Genomic DNA, 22,210 nt, shown 5'->3' on the forward strand with positions numbered 1-22,210 from the left:
CGATAAACTAAAGGTCTTTCTACAAAACCATTTTCAAACAAAAGACCTTGGGACATTGAAGTATTTCTTGGATATAGAAGTTGCTAGATCAAAACAAGGTGTAAACCTGTGTCAAAGAAAATATGTTCTTGATCTGCTAGATGAAACAGGACTGCTAGGTGCATGTTGTAAGGCTTACTTAATAGTTGCTGTTACAGTTATAGTTACTTGTTTTCTCTTCTTTCTTTTCTCTTATTATTTTGATTATAGGATATGCCGCCAGGGGCATACTTGTAATTTCAAATTCTTTTATGAAGTTAATATAAATAGAAAAATGGCAGCTGCCAGTAGATGCTTTTCTCTCTCAACCGTACCTCTCTCTTTCTCTCTCTCTCTCTCCCAATCCCCACGAATCACCACATGGTATCAGAGCAAGTTCTCTGGGTTGAAAAAGACCTACGATCCCTTCTGCTCAGTTCTTAAAAGTGTTTGGACGTGGCTGTTTCTACAGAAACCCTAGCAGGTGTCTGGCGGCTGTTTCTACAGAAACCCTAGCAGTGTTTGGCGGCAGTTTTTTGGGAAACCCTAGCAGTTTCTGGCGGCAGCTTTTGTGATCTCTTTTTCCTGGTCGTAATAGCAAGAAAACCCTAGTTGGAGAAGGGTGATGCTGGTGCAGACTCCTCTGTTCGATGCTGTGAAGTCAAGTTCAGATTAGCACCTTCGTACAAATGCTGAACAGGTGTGGTTTTTTGTTTCAATTTGTCCCAGCTTTCTTTGGCCAATGGTGCGTAGGGTTCATGCCTTGATTATATAGTTATTCGTTTGGATGTTGGATGGTTAGAGTGTGTGAACTACAGTCAGACTGATTGTAATGTCTGTATTGGTGGTGCTGAACCGATTACCAGACTGATTTATTGTTCTGTTTGGACGTTGTGTTGACTGAACCCCTTGTTTTTAGCAGTATTGCCTGTGTTCTCAGCAATATCTAGTGTTCTTTTGCTCACATTCTAGGAGTAAACCCTAAGTTGTTCACATTCTGATTGTGGCGGCTGTGCTGTTGGGTGATATTTGAACTGGTTTTCATTAGTATTCAATGGCAAGTCATGATTTAACTTCATTGGGGGCTACACCAACCCGCAGCACAGCAGGTATGGGAGGTGAAAACATGGTTTTTCCCATGCCAATTACCCCTTTAAACGGTCTGAACTACCTGGAGTGGGCTAAGAGTGTAAAACTCAATGTAACAGCAAGGGGTAAAGCTAGTTACATCAATGGAAGGGTGAAAGAACCCAAGGGTGAGATGGCTGAACACGATAGGTGGGACCAAGAAAACAATATGGTGATGTCTTGGCTCCTCGGAGCCATGGAACTTAATGTGAAAAAGAATTTTATGTGGGCGGAAACCGCCAGTGAGATCTGGGAACAGGCCATAACTACCTATTTTGAGCAAAGGCATTACGCCAAGGTTTACCAGTTGCAAGCTGAATCCTCAACATGTAAACAAGGAAACCGTAGCTTGTCCTCATACTATTCAGCCCTTACCTCCATATGGAAGGAGTTGGACCATTATCAGGCCATAGAGTGGAAGCACGATGATGATGCTAAGGCCTACAGGAAGCTGGTCTCTCAGCAATGGGTGTTTGCTTTTTTGTTGGGACTGAACCCTGCATATGAACCGTTGAGGGTGCAGATCCTAGGAAGCAAGGAGTTGCCTACGGTTCACGACGTATACTCCCTTGTCCAATCTGAAGAAAACAGGCGGAATGTGATGGTTACAGCTGAGGGGGAGCAACAAGTTGCCTTGGCTGCAATGAATAATAGCTCAACAGGAAAGAAAAGTGACCCTAAGAAGGCGGATGATAAAGGTAAGCTATTCTCAACATACACGTGACACTTTTTGGGACATCCACAGGAAACCCAAGTGGGTAGCAAAGAATCAAAAACAGGGTAAAGGTCATTTGAAGAAAATGAGCACAGCACATGTGGCAACCCAAGACACTCAAGTTGTCGATAGTACCCGGGACCACCCTAATAAGTCCGACCCCAAGGAGGATATAATGAATTCATTCAGAGAGCACCTGGAATCTTATGGTAGGGCCTTGCGGCAAATGGACAACTCAATCACTGGTACTCCCTCCACTTCATTTGCATCCACTTCAGGTAATATGGCTTCTGCATTCCATGTTACTCCCACAGATTCCCCTTGGATCATTGACTCAGGGGCCTCCAACCACATGACCGGTAAGCCTAACTTATTCCAGTTTTATAGCCTTTTGTCAGGAAGGGATAGAGTGAGACTTGTAGATGATTCTTTTTCTTCCATTGCAGGCCAAGGATCCATATCCCTTCCCCATGGCCTTAACCTGAATTGTGTATTGCATGTCCCTCAACTTCCCATAAACTTGCTTTCAATTAGTAGCATTACAAGCTCCTTAAATTGTAGTGTGACCTTTTTTGCTGACTCATGTGTTTTTCAGGATCTAACTTCTGGGAGGACGATTGGTAAAGGAAGCCTAGTGGATGGTCTCTACATTCTCAACAACAAAGCTGGTCTCTCAGTGTCATCCTTAGAGTCGCATAGTCAGTCAAATAAGTCAAATTTTCTTCTGGCATAGTCGTTTAGGTCATGTTTCTTTCGACATAATAAAATGTTTGTTTCCAGTTTTATTTAAGTCATGTTCAATGTCAGAGTTCATGTGTCAAACGTGTCAATTGAGCAAACAATGTAGAACAAATTTTCACTCAAGCAATAAAAGATCAAAGGTTCCTTTTCATGTTGTGTATTCTGATGTATGGGGGGCTACCAATGTACTCTCTGAGGGCGGATATAAGTACTTTATTACATTGATCGATGATTACTCTCGTTATACATGGGTAATTCCTATGCGTAGTAGAGACGAGGTTCCAAAGATAGTGAAAGACTTCCATAGGATGGTGTTTACGCAGTTCCATGTTGAAATACAGATCTTCCAATCTGATAATGCGAAGGAATACTTCCATGGGGAGCTCAATGAGTTCTTCGCCTCCCACGGATCTATTCATAGGAGCTCATGCGCCAGAACACCACAACAAAATGATGTTGCAGAAAGGAAAAACAGACACCTTCTTGAGGTAGCTCGCGGGATGATGTTACACATGAATGTCCCAAAAAAGTTTTGGGTGGATGCTATACTTGCAGCTGCGTATGTCATCAACCGCATGCCCTCCAGAGTACTGAACTATATGGCCCCTCATTCTTGAGGTAGCTCGCGGGATGATGTTACACATGAATGTCCCAAAAAAGTTTTGGGTGGATGCTATACTTGCAGCTACGTATGTCATCAACCGCATGCCCTCCAAAGCACTGAACTATATGGCCCCTCATCAGTTGTTGTACCCTCAGTCTCCTTTATTTTCCATCCCCATGAGAGTCTTTCGTTGTCGGGCCTTTGTCCATGATTTGTCTCCATCCCGAGGTAAGTTAGACCCTCGGTCCATTCCTTGTGTCTTTCTGGGGTACCCCTCCTCTCAAAAAGGGTATTGGTGCTTTGACCCAATTAGTCATAAATTCTTTGTGTCTATGGACGTGTCCTTCTTTGAGTCCGAGCCATTCTTCCCTCCTCCTCCTCAGGGGGAGAGTCGTAGTGTGGAAGAGGAGAAGCAGGTTCAGGTATCTCTTCCTTCTATTCCGGACCTTACTCCCTTCCGTGTCTTCCAACGTACACGTCGGAGAGATCAGTGGGGTGATAGAAATGTGGAGCAGCCAAACACTAAGCAACTAACACCATCAGGCTCCCAGGAGGTAAATCCATCCCCTAACCCTACTCCTACTGTGGATGACCTTGACATCCCTATTGCCCAACGAAAGGGAGTCAGGTCCTGCACTACCAAACACCCCATTACCCACTTTGTCTCCTATGACCACATTTCTCCCTCGTACCGAGCCTTCCTATCAGCAGTTGATTGCATCCCTGTTCCCAAAAATGTTGCGGAAGCCTTAAAATTCCCTAAATGGGTAGATGCCATGAAGGAGGAGATTAATGCCCTCCACAAAAATCAGACTTAGGAATTAGTGGATCCTCCAAAGGGGAAAGATCCCGTGGGGTGCAGATGGGTGTTCATAGTTAAGCACAATGCAGATGGAACAGTTGAAAGGTACAAAGCAAGACTAGAAGCCAAAGGGTACACACAAGTACATGGGGTTGACTATGATGAGACTATTAGACAGTTTTGTATGCCCTTAGCTTCAATCAAAATGATATGCTTTATGAGTTTATTGTAAATGAATAAAAGTGCATATTTGATTCATGTTCCCTTGGTATGTTTCTGTTAATACCCTTAAACTGGACACTTAATGAGACTCGTGTTAGTTTAGAATGTTCACAGCCAGTGGATCGGTCTGGGGAGACCTATCCTGATAAGGCTGACACTGTGGTGCCACCAAGTCGGTTGGGGTGGCTTGTCTCAACTACCGGGATGAAACTCTAGGCACATACAGTGTGGGATTAATTGAATCTTTGAACTGGACCAGATTTCCAGTATTGCCCTGGACCTTGGAGATTGATGGGCAAAACTGAAAAGTTACACCCGACCCCTAGACTCGATTATGATACTGCACTAGGTGCGGATTAGGCTGTCTTTGATGTACCAATCAGTGTGATCCTTAGCGGGGGTCAAAATCTGGGTATGTTGGGACAGTCTGAGAATTCATCTGAGTGGGTGATCATAGTGACAGGATCAGCCCCTTTGTCGGACAAAGGTAATGATCGGGGATGCACTCCCACTGATGGAAACCAAGACTGCCGGCAACTGATTTCAATCGTTGAAATTTGTTTTGCAAAATATATTTTATATGAGATATAAAAGTATATATATTATGGTTTCGAAATGATTTGCAAAAGGATTTAATTCCCGGGATCCATACTTGAGAGAGTGCAACACTGTTCCTTGCAGCCGAGGGAGAGGTCCTCTCTTGTCGGGCAGTGTATGATCATTATGGGCTGAGAGGTTAAGTGTAAGACCATTGATGATAATACCTGATGGGCTAATCTTGCATCTGCCCACAGTTCCTGGGTGTTACAAGGTGGCTTGGCCCAGGGACCACTTAGGGTAAGTGTTGGGCCCATAGAGCCCATCTGATGGGTTTCAGGGGGTGCACTATCCATAACAGTGTATTCGGCCAGGCCTTGTAACAAAGGCTGGGTTAAACCCATGTGGCTGATGTGTAGATCAATGTTTGGGTCCCATGCCATACAAGGAAGCCCAACTGGGCAGCAGTTTGGAAGGCTAAATGAATACATAACCCTAAATGGGCCTTAAGCCCATTTCGAACTGGGATAATTTGATTAGTCATTAAGGGGCGAATTCTGAGATAAGATCAGCTGATAGGATTAGGCCCACACCCTATCCACTCAGAGAGTCCAAGATCTAAATGAGATTTAGATCTGGAAACTTCCTAATTAGATTAAGAGATGGCTGATCTAATTTGCAGATAAGATAAGGGTTATCCCTTATCTTAAAGGGACTTCTAATCCATATATGATTTGGGTTAGCAACTCCTAATGGGATTAGGAGTTGATCCCTTTAAGTCTATAAAAGGAAGAGGGGGCAGCAGCCTTTAGACACACAATCATCAGCAATAGATAGTCTTGTCTTCAGAGCTGAAATCACAGAAGAGAGAATTCTGCTCCTTGCAAATACTCTCTAGCCGCCTCCTTCCTGCAACCGCCGCCTACAGCAATTCAATCTCCATTCCTTGGGAGAAATCAAGATTGGATCTTGATTCCAATCTTTTGGAGAAAAGATTGGTAGGAGTTGTATTCACAAGTCGTCCAGGTGATTCTTGAGAATGATCAAGTTCTTTGGAAGAACACTGTTGATTCTGCTCCACCCTGCACTACGCCATCTTCAGTGGGAGCAGATTTTGGATCCTACCTTGGGCGTGAACACCTCCATTGAGAGATATTATTTCTCTGTATCAGGTATTATCTCTCCCTACTCCTTTTTGGTTCAGATCTGGTTCAGTTTATGGTTCAAGAATGATCCTTGAAAATATGATTTTCTAAATAGGGAATTCGATTCCCAGTTGAAGGGAGAGAAAAATTTTTGAAATTCGCCCCCTTATTCCGCAATCTTTGGGCGTCCATGTGATGGATTTCCTATCCCTTCAGAGACTTTTGCCCCGGTGGCTAAGATGAACTCGATTAGGGTTCTCTTGTCTTTAGCTGCTAATTTTGACTAAGAATTGCATCAACTGGACATAAAGAATGCTTTCCTGAATGGTGACTTAGAAGAAGAGGTATACATGGCTCAACCTCCTGGATTCTGTGCCAAGGGGAGTGAAAATAAGGTATGCAAGCTACGAAAGTCTCTCTATGGCTTTAAACAGTCTCCCAGAGCCTGGTTCAGTAAGTTTCACATGGCAATTCAAGATATGGGATTCAAACAATGTCAATCTGATCATACACTATTAGTGAAGAGATGTCAGGAGCAGGTTGTTGTATTGATAGTGTATGTAGACGATATCATCATTACAGGAAGTTGGATCTCAGAATACGGAACTTGAAACAATTCCTTGCATCAAAATTTAAAGTGAAAGATCTAGGACTCCTGAAGTATTTCCTTGGAATTGAAATTGCCCGCTTAGAAAAGGGTATCTTTGTCTCTCAAAGGAAATACACCCTTGATCTATTACGGGATACAAGTAAATTAGGTGTAAGGTCGGTAGATACTCCTATGGATGTGGACCACAAGCTAAGTGACTGTGCTGGTGAACCCCTGAAAGATGTGAAGCAGTTCCAAAAGTTAGTGGGAAAGCTGATTTATCTGTCCATGACCCGTCTAGACATTGCCTATTCCGTTGGGGTCCTAAGCCAGTTTATGCACTCTCCTAAGAAGCCACACATGGAGGCAGCAGAGAGAGTCCTTAGATACTTGAAGAAATATCTAGGAACAGGCCTACTATTTAGTAAACACAATCACCTAAAGGTGGAAGTCTTTACAGATGCTGATTGGGCAGGAGTTGTGGATGATAGAAAGTCCACTAGTGGGTATTGCACATTTGTGGGAGCAAATCCGGTGACTTGGAAGAGCAAGAAGCAAAGTGTGGTAGCAAGGTCAAGTGTTGAAGCTGAATATAGAGCTATGGCACATGGAGTGGCTGAAGTCCTTTGGCTAAAGAACCTTCTAGGGGAGCTTGGAGTTGTTGTTCATAATCCTATGTCCCTTTACTGTGACAACAAGGCTGCAATAAACATCGCCAGCAACCTAGTCCTACATGAGAGGACCAAGCATATTGAGGTGGATAAACACCTCATAAGGGAGAAACTGGAAAAAAGGGAAATTTGCATCCCCTATGTCAACTCCAAGGAACAACTTGCTGATGTCCTTACAAAGGGGCTTCCGTGATCGCGGCACAATGAGTTATGTGACAAGTTGGGCATGATAGACATCTTCAGCCCAACTTGAGGGGGTGTTGTAAGGCTTACTTAATAGTTGTTGTTACAGTTACAGTTACTTGTTTTTTCTTCTTTCTTTTCTCTTATTATTTTGATTCTAGGATATGCCGCCAGGGGCATACTTGTAATTTCAAATTCTTTTATGAAAATATAAATAGAAAACTGGCTGTTGCCAATAGATGCTTTTCTCTCTCTCTCTCTCTCTCTCTCTCTCTCTCCACGAATCACCACAGTGCAAAACCGGCTGAAACTCCCATGGAGCCAAATGCTAAGTTGAGTAGTGATACAGGGGAAATATTTGATGATCCTGGAAGGTATAAACGGTATAGGCCGTGGATTATTGTACAAACCAGGAGGAAGACTTTAGGTAATTGGGTATACAGATGCAAATTGGGCAGGCAATGTATCTGATAGAAGATCTACTACAGGTTACTACACATTTCTTGGAGGAAATCTTGTGACATGGAAGAATAAGAAGCAGACGGTTGTGACAAGGAGCAGTGCTGAAGCCGAATACAGAGCCATGGCACACACTACATGTGAACTAGTATGGCTGAGGAATCTCCTACAAGAAATCGGATTCTCCATGGATAGACCTATGAAATTGTACTGTGACAATCAAGCTGCACTCCACATCTCATCTAACCCTGTTTTTCATGAGAGAACAAAACACAGAGAGATTGATTGCCACTTTGTGAGGGAGAAGATCCTTACTGGAGAGACAAGCACAGAACATGTGGGCTCAAGTGATCAATGGGCAGATTTGTTTACAAAAGGCTTAAGCTCGGGGAGAGTGAACTATATATGTAACAAGTTGGGATTATATGGCATATATTCTCCAGCTTGAGGGTGAGTGTTAGAACTAGCTGAATAAGGGTAAATTAGTCATTCTATTTCTGTTAAGTTATGTGCTTATGTGGCAATTTTAATAGAGACTTCCTGTCCCATACTTAAGGGGGGGGGGGGGGGGGCAGTTAAGTCTTTGTACAACTAATTAAAGGTTAATCCATATTAGGGTCGACTGATAGGGTTTATGCTATCAGATTCGACTGTTCTTCTTCTTCCTTCTTCTTCTTCTTCTTCTTCTTTCTCTCTTACTCTCTACTGGTTCGAACTACTTAAACAGAGCTGTCAAAACAGTATGGAAGAACTCAACTGACAATCACATAGCTGCTGCTACATGGTTTCTCAGGCATGATTATGTTGGTAATTGAAAGCATTACCGAACAAAATTACAAAAAAAAAAGAATTATAAGAAAAACATAATTGGGATGGTAAAACCAAACCTTAGAATGAATCCCTGTTAACAAATAATGAATCTCTATGCCATGTCAGCAGCCCTCTCCTTGCTTCAAACCCCCTTCCTAATTTTCTGTTTTATTGAATTTTTTATTTTTTTATTTTTTTAATTCCACATAATTACCCATTAAACCAATAAGGAAATCGCATATGCTTAACTATTTCTAATAAAGAAAGAGGGATTTGCTTTTCTAATGTTTCGCCAAGTGGCACCACTTTCCCCCACTTCTTCCTAAATTGTCTCTAATTCCTATTTATCACCTAAATTATCTCTAACTCCTATTTATCTCTTAAATTATCTCTAATTTAGTAGAGATATTCTCTCCTAAACTATCTCTAATTCCTATTTATCCACTCCCCCACTTTTTATCTATATCTATATCTAAAGAGAGTTTCGATTAAAAAAAAATTCAGAACTATTTAAATGTTATAACGAAATTATATACATATTTAAAATATCTTATTCAAAACACAAAAAATCAATAGATTTAAGAATATTCATATTATTTAAATATCAATATTTTTACAAAATTCATCATGAAATTATGTAGTAAAATATAAATTATAATTTTATGAATTATTCGATTTAAATGTTATTCAAATAACAAGTTAACATTAAAAATAAAACATTATTTAAATACTTCAATAACTACAAATCTTAAAAAACATTAAAAATAGCTATATAATATAACAAAATATTTAATATTACATTATAACATTAAAATAAATAAAATTCAAATAATGAAAACTTTTAAATATTTTACATATTATTTAAATATTTAAGCAACAAAATATTTAACATGAAAAAAAAATTAAACAGTTAAAATAACGAAAATATTCAATAAATTTAAAAAAAAATCTTAAAAGTAGAAAAATAATTATAATAGAACTCATAATATTCATATTAATAATAATTTAATATTTTACAAAATTAATAACGAACTATGTAATAATAGTACAATTATAATTTTATGGATTATTGAATTCAATAAATAAATAATATTTTAAGAATTTAAACAACAACATTATTTCAATAACTAAATAATATTGTAAATAACAACCTTTGCTTATATCAATTAATAATTATAGAAAACAACTATCAACAAAATTATATTTATTAGTAATAATTTTACAAAAATAGTGTATATTCATTATATATTTATATATACTATAATTAATATTTATTTTATTTTCAGTAATTATTTATTGTTTTTTTATAAATATGCTTTCAATAATTATTTATAAATGTATTTTTTTTAATTTAATAGAAAACTATCAATAATTATTGGAGATAAAAAAAACTATTATTTAACTTTTGAAATTTAATTTATCGTATTTATTGTATTTTTGCTATAAATTTATTTTTAGTAATTATATATTTTTTATAATTTATAGATTAATACTTATTAGAGATTAAACCATTATTTAAGATTACACTATTTATTTACTAATTTAGTATATTTTCGGTATATTATATTTTTATAATTATTGTATTTTTATTATATATCTATTATATTTTCATTATTATAAACTTATTTTCAATGATCGTGTACATTTGCTATAAATTTTCAAAAATTTTTGGAGATTAAACTATTGTTATTTATTAGAGATTAGACTATAAATTTAGTTGAAATTAGGAGTGTTCAATCATTAGTTTAGTTCAATTGCAGGCTGTTTCGCCAACCAAATCGATCTGGTCAAGTTCGTAGTTTGTCACTCGAAACCAATTGACCATTAACGAAAACCCACCAACTCGGGTTGTATCAATTTGGATTTATTGTTTAAATTTCACTTAACAAAACACAGGTCCCCATCACCATGCTTCTCCTTGCTCCATTATCCCCACCCTGCATTCTCTTTGACTTTCTCTCCTCTCCCCTTCCTACCACTCCCATTAAGCCATGTCACTCAACTACCTAAAAATATTCATATAATCTCTCTCCTAAGGTATCTCATTTAAACCAATAGGAAAGTATCATGTTGCCCCACTCCCTAATCAATTCATAAATACATCCCCCCAATCTATATCCACTCTCCCTCATTTAAAATATTCATATTAATTAATAAATAGTTAAATACGGTTAATATTTAATCCCACCCATATCCATTGAGTATTAAATAGAGTTATTACAAAAAGTTAATAAATACGGATAGTAAATTATCAAAAAATTAAATATTCTTATTAGTATGGTTAGTAAATTACCAAAAATTAATAAATATTGTTATTAATTAACTCATTAACAACATTTTATAGAAATTGGAACCCCTTTAACTAATTTCTATAAAATTGAGAATTATATTTAACAATTATCCAAAAGTATAAAATTTAAGTTATTGTAATTATTATAATTAATAACCAAATACAAATGGGGGAGCAAAATAATATAATGTTGGAAAATGAAATTATTAATTAATTTATATTAATAAAATACAAGATAAATTAGTGTAATTTTGTTAGTAAACTACCAAATAAAAAATATATTTAATAACAATTTAAAAAAAATCAATAAATCCCCATACTTACACAAATGTAATAAATTTTCCAAACATTTTCATAAAATAACATTTTTGAAATTAAAAGATATAAAGTATTTGAAAGTTTATTTAAAATGCATTAAATAAATATTGAAAATTATTAGAATATTTTGGAAATTTTAGGAAAATTTATTACATTTTATAGATTTTGGAAAATCATTGAAAATTTATGTAATTTTCATTGCAAATTATTGGAAATTATTAAAGATAAATGACTATGGGAATTGGAAAACTATAATTTGAACAAATAATTACACAAATTATTAAGATAAATCAGTACAATATTGGAAAAAGGAAATTATTGGTTAGTTTATATTAGAAATTATAAGATAAATTAGTATAATTCTATAAGTAAACCATTTAAAAAGAAAATAAATTATTTAATAAAAATTTAAATAAATTTGAATAAATTTTCAAAATTACACAAGTACAATAAATTTTCAAAATTTTTCATAAAATTATATTTTTGAATATTAAAGATAATTTAGTATACTTTTAGAAATTTACCATGTGGTTGATACTAAATATATCCTTTTGATCATTTCTATCATCGAATTGAATATTGGGTTGACGGGGACAGTGTTTTCAAAACTAGGTCAAACCAGATGGTTAGACTGGAAAAATTGGGAATCGGACACCATTTCACCTCAAAACCACTTTTTGTCCAAAAACCGTTTATTTGGTTAGCGAACCACTGACCTATGCGGTCGAACCGTCAACCTGGACAACAGTTTTCGGCCTTTTTTTGTTTTTCTAATTTTTTATTTTTTTATTTTTTTTTTTGTTAGAGCAGGTCATCCGTTTAGACCAAACAATCGGTTGTTTGACCCTAGAACAGTTCCCTATCTGGTCTAGTTTTAAAAACCTTGGACGGGGAGTGGGTGCCTTGCCTTGAGCTTGGCTTGGTGTGCAGCATGGCCTGGCCCACGGACCGCCTGACCCACGACATGGCACGGGCCTATGCGTGCTCGAGTCGTGGGCCGTGCCAAACTGACCCCCCAAATTATCCTAGAGGAGGGAGGCACGGCCTGAGACGTCTTGTGGGCCAGCACGGCACGACTCGCACTTTGTGCGGGCCACATGGGGGTCTTGTCATGCCGACCCAACACGACCCAATTTACACCTCTACTTGAACCCGCCCAATACTGGGGACGAGGCAAGGAAATTCAAGGATTCTCCATCCTTGATGAGGAGTGGGGTGCCTTGCCCCTGAACTCGCCCGACATTGAGGAGTGGTTACCTTGCCCTGAACCCGTGTGACACTAGGAACGGGGTGGGGATGGGGTAGAGCGTCTTATCTATGAGGCAAGGAAAGGAATGGGGTGCCCTGCCCTAAACCCACCCCGTTGTCATTCCTATATAATTGTTAATTATTGATGGAATTAATAAAAATGTTAGCTTTTATAATTATTTTTATTTATTTAAAATTAATCAAATTTTCATTTAAAATAATAAAAAGAATAAAAATTATTAAAATTACAACAAATTATTAATAAAACTAAATTTATTAAAAAATATTTGTTCATATTCAATTAACAATAATTATTTTTATAAATCAACATTAAATGAAAAAATAAAATTATTAAATCTTTCATGTTTTCCCGTGCATCGCACGGGTCCCTACTAGTAAGACTATGAATATGGCATCCTAACCAGTATTCCTAACTTTATTTCAAACAATAAAACAGCCATAGCATGATCCAGCTATAAGCTAAATGCTTCTCTGATAACCTTCTGCATTGAGTAAATTGATAAAGAGTGATACAAATGATAGAAAACCCAGTGCCCTTGTGCATGCCTTTTGCAGAGAAAGAGAAACAGAGAGAGGGGCTGCAATATAATAATCGAGTACATGAAGGAGAAGCACTGATGTGGAGGTAGGAAAATATTATTGGACATTTAGGTAAATCGGTGTTTTAAAAGGCATGGGAGGTGTATGCCTGGAGGCAAGGTGCCCCCAAAACACACTGAGGCATTGATGCCTCTGAGACATGCTTAATGCGCCTCATGCATGCATCATACAAAAAGACAAAAAGAAAGGAAAAGAAAAGAAAGGGAAGGGAGAGAAAAAAGAAATAAAGAAAGAGAAGAAAAAGAGAAAAAGGAAAGGAAGGGAAGGAAAGAGAAGGGAAAAGAAAATTTGGGCCGGGGCGGCCCTTGGCTAGGGGGTGAACCTATCACCTTTTTAATGCAGCCCTATTTGTTTTTTCTTTTATGCATCTTCACTCTTCTTAATTAAGACATCTTTCATAAAACCAAAAATAAAGATGAAATCCTCTTTCTTCCTCATCCCCGTCCTCTTAAGGAGGCATAAGCCTCCTTGTGCTTGAGAGACTTACACGGTTACACCTCCAGGTAGTGGAATGCGTTACTTCACACCTCCGTGTTTTAAAATATTTAAGTAAATAGACCATAGACTTGGCTAATTCAATTTATTGTGGGATTCTTTTAAATGAAGCAACTTCTTGAACTGTTTAGAAGGACCATTTCTTTTTCATCATCCACAAATCAAATATTCATTATACGAGATTTAGGACCAAGTCTACCTCTGACTCGTCTGAATTGCAGATCATGTGGAAAATATGCCCCTATATTAATGGCTCTGGACACCAAGGTCCTCACAATAACCACTTTGCATATTATCTTTTTTAGTATACATTTAACAACAAAAAAGACATAAAAAACAAATATAACGACAACCACAATAATTCTTTGAGACCCAACATCATCATCACCATCCAAGCCTCATCCCAACTATATGGGTTCAGCTACATGAATCCTGTTTCATCATCCCATTCTGTTTAATGCCATATCCATTGAAACTTGAATTAACTATAATTATTTTGAAACTTAAATCGAGTATGTAATAATTCATATTTATCCATATGTGAAATGCAAAATGTTGTATATGAAATATAAAATCTAGTTACTTGAATTGGTATTACTAACAGCCAGAGTTTTTAAAGGCATGGGAGGTGTACGGCAAGACGCCCTTAAAACACCCTGAGGCATATGCCAGAGACGCTGATACCTCTGAGGTGTACACCTCATGCGCCTCATATTCCTCACACACACCTCATACAAAAGGGCAAAAAAAAAGAAAAAGAAGGAAAAAAACATTGCTAACAGAATCATACATGTCTATATCCAATCTTAACCAGTCTATTAGTTGACTTCATTACTCTGGAAGTCTGGAGGGTTAGTAGGCTAATGTGCTGGTCCATAAGGATGGGTTTTGATTGTATGTCTATGATATCAGATACCAGCCCTCATCAATTTTACCAACTTAGCAAGCTACCATCCATAATTTTTGCAGATAGAAGATTCATGTTCAAGGTAGAAATTGCAATTGCAGTCCATATTATTAATTAAACGTTGTAACAGGTTTACGTCAGTAGTTTCTAGCATGTTCAAAATGCAATTAAAAAGATAAATGAATTAAAATGAATAGGTGCACCTACCTGTATACCCCCAACAAGCATCTCTAAAGAAGGATTTATTATCAGATTCTCGATTGTTACTCCATGAGCTGTGGCAACTAGCTGTATTCCCCGTTGCGCTATTGTGCTAGCAGCCATAGCTTCAAGTTTTGTACCAATTTCATCAATAACAATTACTTGAGGCATATGGTTTTCTACTGCTTCTATCAATACCTAGAAATGTGAAGAAATAAAATGACACTTAGACTTAACTGATGGATCTAAATTTGCTATTGACTAGGATAGATTTAACATATGTGTTGTGTTTATACACACATGCATATACATAGATAAATACACATTAACAATGATGATAACAAAAACAAATAAAAGTTCCTTGTATTCAAGAAGATCTCAAAAGAGAGAAAACAAGTAACACTAAAAACTTCCCCAGTAACCCTCTTTAAAAAAATAAAAAGAAAAAGGGGTTTATTAAAATCCAAATAGGAGCCTAGGAGGGAAGACATAAACACCTTACCCCTCAAATCTGTACAAGAGAGCAATAACACATTAAAATATCCGTCTAAAAAAAAAATGTGATGAATATAGAGGACGATTGCCTTTGTTCAACCTCAAGGATCTATGAACCAATTCCAATTGCTTAGTTGGCAAAGCCTCCCATTCTTCTTGGATTTTCAATATTCTTCTTCCTCACTAATAAAATCCTGGCTCTGATCTTCCTTCTCCACCAAGGTGGCTTCTACTTCACCACTGCCAAGTCTTTCCCTATTTTAAGAATTATCTGTACAGAATGAGTTTCAAATTCTTGGTTCTGAACCTCCATCTCCACAGAAGCAGCTTCTACTATACTACTTAAAGGTTTTGCAACAACCCAGAAAGAAATTCCCCACATAAGATTAATACGTCTTTTAGGGTCTCATAATCATCCTTTGCATTCAATCTCTCCATCTCCATGTATTGGCCATTCTTGTGTTTCCCTATGTTAGCAAATATCATCCACATCATTGGACTGTCCAACTGCTACATCATTGCCAGGAACTGCCCCCACACCATCAACCAGAGATGAATTTGATCCATCCTCCTGATATGCAAGACAATCTGCATCCCCATCACTGGATTGTCCATCCACAATACCATTGCTATGAGCATCACATTGTATCTTAGAGCTGAGAATTCAAACAAACTTACCTTGATCATCAACCGTCCCAACTGAACAGAATGGGTGAGGTTCCCACTCATAACAATCCTTAATGGTTGCCTTTTTGTCACTAGCCAGGCTGGCTGATATATATATATATCAAGTTACTGCTTCTGGTTGTTAAACATTCTTGAGTTCCTTTCATTTCACACACTCCAAAGGATAGAAGCCTTTATCCATCTCCACATAACCATAGTTTTCATGGCACCAAGGCAAGGGCACCCTGTCACCTAGATGCATAGGCGATAGAATTTTTTTAAATAAAAAGCATATACCCTAGGGTAGTTCCCTAGGTTCCATAACCATATTTCCTTAATAATTATCCATAATTTGCATAAGGAAAGCATAAACTTCATGTTTAAAGTTAGAGAATCAACATATTCATGAGAAGAAAAAGAAGAAAGAAATGAAATTTCAAAAAATATAGGAACTGAACTCCTATTTTTTATAGGAAAAGAAAAGAAAGGGTGGTAGAAGAAGAAAAGGAAAAAGAAAAAGATGTGGAAGAATATGTTGATTAGCCAAAACTTTACGTTCTTCCTTACTTATTGGTTCAGGTTTTTAAGTCTTTGAGGGTTCAATACAGCATTTAGCAATATTTGTGTTGATTAAACCCTTTTTTTATCAAATTTACTCTTGGTGGAGGGGTGGCCACCACATATTTTATTACTAATTGATCAAAAAGAAACCAAAGAGGGGGGACATAAAACCTTACCCCTCAGAAAATCTATACAAAGGACCACCGGCTCATATCATAACAAGGACCATCCAGAGGAACCAAAAAAATATCGATCTCTAAGAAAAGGAAGACCACAACCATTTGCTCTAATAATATCTTGAACGTGCGAAGGTAAAATATCCAAGCTATCATATATAATCTATTGAGGAGCTAAGCAACCAAGCTTTGCGAGTGCATCCGCCAGTTGATTAGCCTCCCTGTAAATATGTACACAAAAAATGTCCATGGACTCCATAACCTCCTGAAGTTGTACAATCCAATACCAGAGTTTCCAAGGGACTGAACACACCCCATTAATAATTTCAATCAAAACAGAGGAATCCAATTCCACCATAATCTTATTCAGGCCCAAAGCTATGGCAAGATGCAAGCCCTCCAACAAAGCTTTAGCTTCAGCCACCAAGTTAGTATCCTGCCCATAGTTACTGGAAAAGGCACTAATAAAACCATTTCTTCCATTTCTAATTAAACCTCCTCCACCACAAGGTCCAAAAATCCCTCTAGATGGACCATCCACATTCAATTTAAAATAACCATCTGACAAAGAATTCATGTAGACAGCCTTCATTCTCCTTCTAGTAACTGATTGAACCATTAAGCCCAAGCTACTTATAGAAATCTGTTGACTGTGATTAATTGCATTCTCAAACTTCAGCATAGGCGAGACTTCATGTACCCATTTTATCACTGTCCAGATAATCATTTGAGAGCACTGAAACTTGTTCTCCATTTTACGTCGATTCCTTTCCTTCCAAATTTCCCATACTGCAAAGCAAGTCACCATTGATTATTAGACCTGATTGCCGCCAAAACCCAACACGAAAGAAGCTCCCTTGCATTTTCAACTCCTGTATAAGGCAGCCCCAAAAGTCTGCTGAAATGTGTCCACACCTTTCTAGCAAGGCAGCCATGCACAAAAATATGATTGATGTCTTCTATTGCTGGCTGTTGGCAACAATAACATTTTGAGACTAGAGGTTCCAAGATCTCTTATGCCTGCACCAACATCAACATCGCCAACCATAACCTTCCAATGAACCTCATAGTGAGGGGATTTATAAAAGCACCAAGCCGACTTAAGAGAAAATTCACCATTGGATTCCACCATCCACATTAATTTGTCTGGACTATTGGATAACCTGACCTCTGAGTTCTGAATCATATTGATAACATTATCATCAAGAAAGCTCCGAATATGATCAAGGTTCCAACTTCCAAGTCCCCTCAAACATCCAATACATCACAAACCTGTAGTTGAATATTAATACCTTCAACATGCGTGACCTAATCAATCAAAGGTCCTGAACCCAGCCATTTATCAAGCCAAATTTTGAATTTTTTTTCTTTTTCTTTTTTTTATGATTAAACCAAAAAATGATATTTCCTCTCCCCACCATCCACCTGGATAGAGTCACCAAGTCATGCCTCAATTCCACATTCAATTTCCAAGTTTGAGAAGTAAAACATGGACAATATGCTATATAGAAATGATTATTCTGCAACACCTTGGTTTAAAAAATCCAACCAGATTGAGTCATGAAATAGGACCTTCCACAGAGCCTTCAGACGAAGTGCTTGATGGACATCCTGAATTTTTTTAATTTGTAACCCACCCTCCTTAAACGGCCCTGTTACCTTGTTCCAAGACACCCAACTGTGTTTTTTCTCCAAATCAGTATTGGCCCACAAAAAGTTTATCAACATGTGTTCAATTCTACAAATTACCCCCTTAGGAGTTGCTATGGATGTCATTACATGAATAGGTATACTATTAAGGACATGATGAAGGAGAACAAGTTTTCCACCAGCCGACAACATTCTACCTTTCCACCCAGCAACTTTAGAAGCAATTTTCGATAGCATGTCAACAAAATCTGTCATTTTCAGCCTTCCTTTAGCCACAGGAACTCCAAGGTAAGTGAAGGGAAGCTTCTTATGAATGAATCCAATTACATTGCTAATTATCTGGATCCTACTACGAGTAGTTCTCGCCGAGGTGAAAAAGTAATTTTTTGCTTTATTCATCATTTCTCCAGAACAACCTCCATATCTTTTTATCACCTCCATAACCTTGTCCAATACCCTCCTTGTTCCCCGAGTAAAAATAATGGTGTCATCCGCATAGAGGCTATGAGTAATAATTGGACATCCTCTATGAGTAACAAATATACCCTCCAGCTGTTCAGCACTTAACTTAGCAAGGCTTCTACTCAGAACGTCTTCTGCTAGGATAAACAAATAGGGTGACAAAGGATCTCCTTGTCGAAGCCCTCTTGTGGATTTGAAGTAGCCGGCTACACCACCATTCCACAAAACTGAGAACTAGCAATTATTCGCTGTTTTTGTTAAAATCAGCTAGTTTTTATGTTATTTATTCTGTGTTTTTTCTATTCTTTGTGCTGCAGGGGCATATTTGTACTTTTCTTCTCTTCTATTATTAAGTTGGGTTGCCCTAATATAAATACTAAAGCTGGCGCTACCAGCCTGAGATTTTGACCCCAAAAACTCTTCTTTCTCTCTTCTCTCTTCTCTCTTCCCTCTGTTTCTCTGATATCTTTCACCCAGAAAACATAGTATCGGAGCAGGTTTTCTGGGATTAGAAGCTGATTCAGCAGTGTGCTAGTGATTTTTTTGTGTGTGCACCGAAAGGAATTGTTATCTAGTGCTGTCTGTGTACTAGTGGATGTTTTTTAACTGAACTGTGAAATCAGACCTTATATTATGTCGTTTGAGGATTCTATTGTGTCTGGTGGGTCCTCCAGTCAAGGTGGAGTGAGTGGAGTATTTGACATGAGCATCCCCATGGCTGTGATACCATTTGATTGTCATAAATACCTAGAATGGATCAAACGAAGTTGGATTTGGAGTTCTCTAGGAGAAATTATGGCTATTTCTTCTCAAGGGTGCAGTCTGTCTACGGGATTCCAAAAAATGCATAATTCCAAGTCTTTTGATTTTCTCTATGCTTTCTCTAGTTTCTAAGTCCAAGTCTTCTAGAGTAATTCATGAATCTAATTAGTTGAGATTCATTGTAAGTAGTTACCTTATTAATTACTCAGCTTAGGTGGTTGTTCCAAGCAAGTCTATATTAGCCCTGTAGTTTGCAGAACAATGGAGTTCAAAATTTTGGGTTGAATACAATTGAGCCTCTAGCTTTTCTCAGAAGGACTTTTAATATCTTGATCTTATCTCTTTGGTGAACTCCTTAGAATGACGAGCTTCCTTTTGGGTTCTCTCTTGTGCACTATCCTCAAGGACCTCCACCCCATTTCAGAGATTTTTTTTCTGGTATCAATCTTGGAACCCATTGAAAGTAACACCCATCAAAACCAATGCAACACTTTGAGAAAAAGAAAGGTCAATAAAATAACTAAAATATTGAACAACATTAAGTTTTAGTATCCTAGACTCTCAAAGCAATAAAACTTGGACTTTTTGTGTCAAATGTTAAAGCATATTTTGCAATCTTACTTCCAAATTCAAATAGATCTAATACCTGGACACCAAAGAATCATGAATCTAATATGATAGTGTCAAATAAATCCAAAATGATCCATGCTTCATTCTGGACCTTAGAGCACAGTATGCAAATCATGGTCACAGGTGAACCCTACGCAGTAACCTAAAGAACTTTAAAATTTAGATGGAAGTGTTGGGGTAAATAACAATAAGTGTTAAAGTAAGCAATTGATAGAAAGTATCGCAAATACTAAAATATAGAGTCCAAATAAACTAATAAAACAAAACAATGTATACTTATTGAGCAGGATTCTCTTATCAGCTACTTGCGAGGTGCACTGAAACCCAAATACAAATGTATTCCCAAGTATCATCCAGTTATGGCCTGAAGACAAGTGAAATACATATCTCAGGTTGCTAAACTGTAGCACCAGAGGACTACTACTTATATCTAGAACAGAGACGGCATGACATGCATAATTACATACATCAGCACTGGTACTAAGAAAATAGCAAAGCTATCAGTATATATTATTTATGCTTTCCTGCAATGGGTATATAATACCTATAAAACTGAGATCCTTCAACTGACCTTGGGACATAACCGTATTAATTCACAATGTCAACACTACAGTTTAACTTGTACAGTTAATAGATTTTTGTCCAGAAAAAAAAAAGACTAATATATTTAATAGATTTTTTAAGACGAGATAATGATATTAGAAAGTACTTGAAAATGAAAAGAAGAAAATAATTGACTATTAAAATATTTAGAATATCAGTTATAATATGTTGTATAGCCTCATTTTCCAGGAAGCTCTGATACCTAAGCCTACACCCAAACCTGAAACCTATTCCAATGCAGATATGAAAAAGGTATTCAGTGCTACTACCATCTAGCATTTAATGTAAAGATTAATGATACCTTGCTTTCTATGTCAAGCTGAATTCTAAAAGTATGTAGATGTTATAATGTTTTTCTTGTATGGAATTCAATATCCAACATAAAGACATAAAAGGACAATAGGACAAGTATCAGGAGTAGTTCTATGGCCAACCTTGTGCTGCATATCAGAGTTGGGGACTTGCATCCTGCGGGCATTACCAATTCCTGCATGAGGTATGTCTCCATCACCACCAATCTCATTAGATGTATCAACAATCATCACACGTTTCTTGTAGTCATTTGCCAGCATACGAGCTATCTCCCTGTGAAAGTTGGATGTCAAGGATATTGTTGAATTTCAACAGTCATCTGTACCTACTAACAACCACCAAATAAAATTCTTAGAATTCCATATGCAAGATTCTATTTGTTTTTGTATTTTCTTATTAGGTTGCTTTTACCTTAAGGAGAAAGCTAGTTTTTCACATACATAATCCTTGAGCTGGCTTTGATGACATTCCCACAAATGACTTAGAAAGTGGAAGGATGTCACTGATTCTTCCCTTCCAAGAGCTGTTATTAGGCCAGTTTGGGTCCCACCTCCTAGTGGGTTTTTTAAACTGAATTTTGATGGTAGCAGTGAGGGGAATCCGGGCCCTTCAGGTATTGGAGGTGTTTTTCGGAATGAGGAGGGTGGAGTTATTGCCCTTTACTCAGGACCAATAGGTGTGGGAGACTCCTTGAGGACAGAAATCCTGGCTGTGATAGAAGGGATCCCAAAAGCAAAGGAGTTGAATATAAGAAAGTTGACCACAGAAGGGGATTCAAAGCTGGTAGTTAGCTGGCTGCAGAAAGACGAAACTGGCTGGTGGAAATTTGTAAATGAAAGGAGGAAGTTTAAGTTTTTAACTCACAATATAGAGATCAAGTTGCAGTGGGTTAAAAGGAGTGCAAATGCTTTTGCCAATGTTTTGGCAAAGCAAGGGATGGGAAGGGATCAACTTTTCTGGGCTGTTCTGTAATTGCTGTCCTCTATTGTCATCTTGGAGAGAGTTAAGAGAGTTTATCTCTCTCCTGGATGTTCTCTTGTATCTTGCTCATTATTAATAAAATTTATGGTATTGATCTGAAAACACGAAAAAAAAAAAAAAAAAATCCTTGAGCTGGATTTACTAAAAAAATTAATAAAAGAAAGGATACTGCTGTGCAATTCTGTTTGCTTCTTAAGATGTGAGATGG

The 22,210-nt window shown here is 37.3% G+C and overlaps 1 protein-coding gene across 4 annotated transcripts in view; it reads right to left on the bottom strand.

The window, feature by feature from the left end:
• The window catches only part of LOC148877583 (P-loop containing nucleoside triphosphate hydrolases superfamily protein), a 52,858-nt gene that overhangs the window by 13,057 nt on the left and 17,591 nt on the right, over window positions 1-22,210 (bottom strand). For all 4 annotated transcript variants that reach the window (XM_088942180.1, XM_088942179.1, XM_088942182.1 and 1 more), the window contains 2 exons: window positions 21,144-21,294; window positions 14,711-14,902 (listed from right to left, as the gene is read on the bottom strand). In XM_088942180.1, the coding sequence (XP_088798306.1) occupies window positions 14,711-14,902; window positions 21,144-21,294 (343 nt within the window). The remainder of the gene's footprint in view (window positions 1-14,710; window positions 14,903-21,143; window positions 21,295-22,210) is intronic.

Source organism: Nelumbo lutea, chromosome 1 (genome assembly GCF_056320005.1).
Source record: "Nelumbo lutea isolate HS-2025 chromosome 1, American lotus-T2T, whole genome shotgun sequence".
Classification (NCBI taxonomy): Eukaryota; Viridiplantae; Streptophyta; class Magnoliopsida; order Proteales; family Nelumbonaceae; genus Nelumbo; species Nelumbo lutea.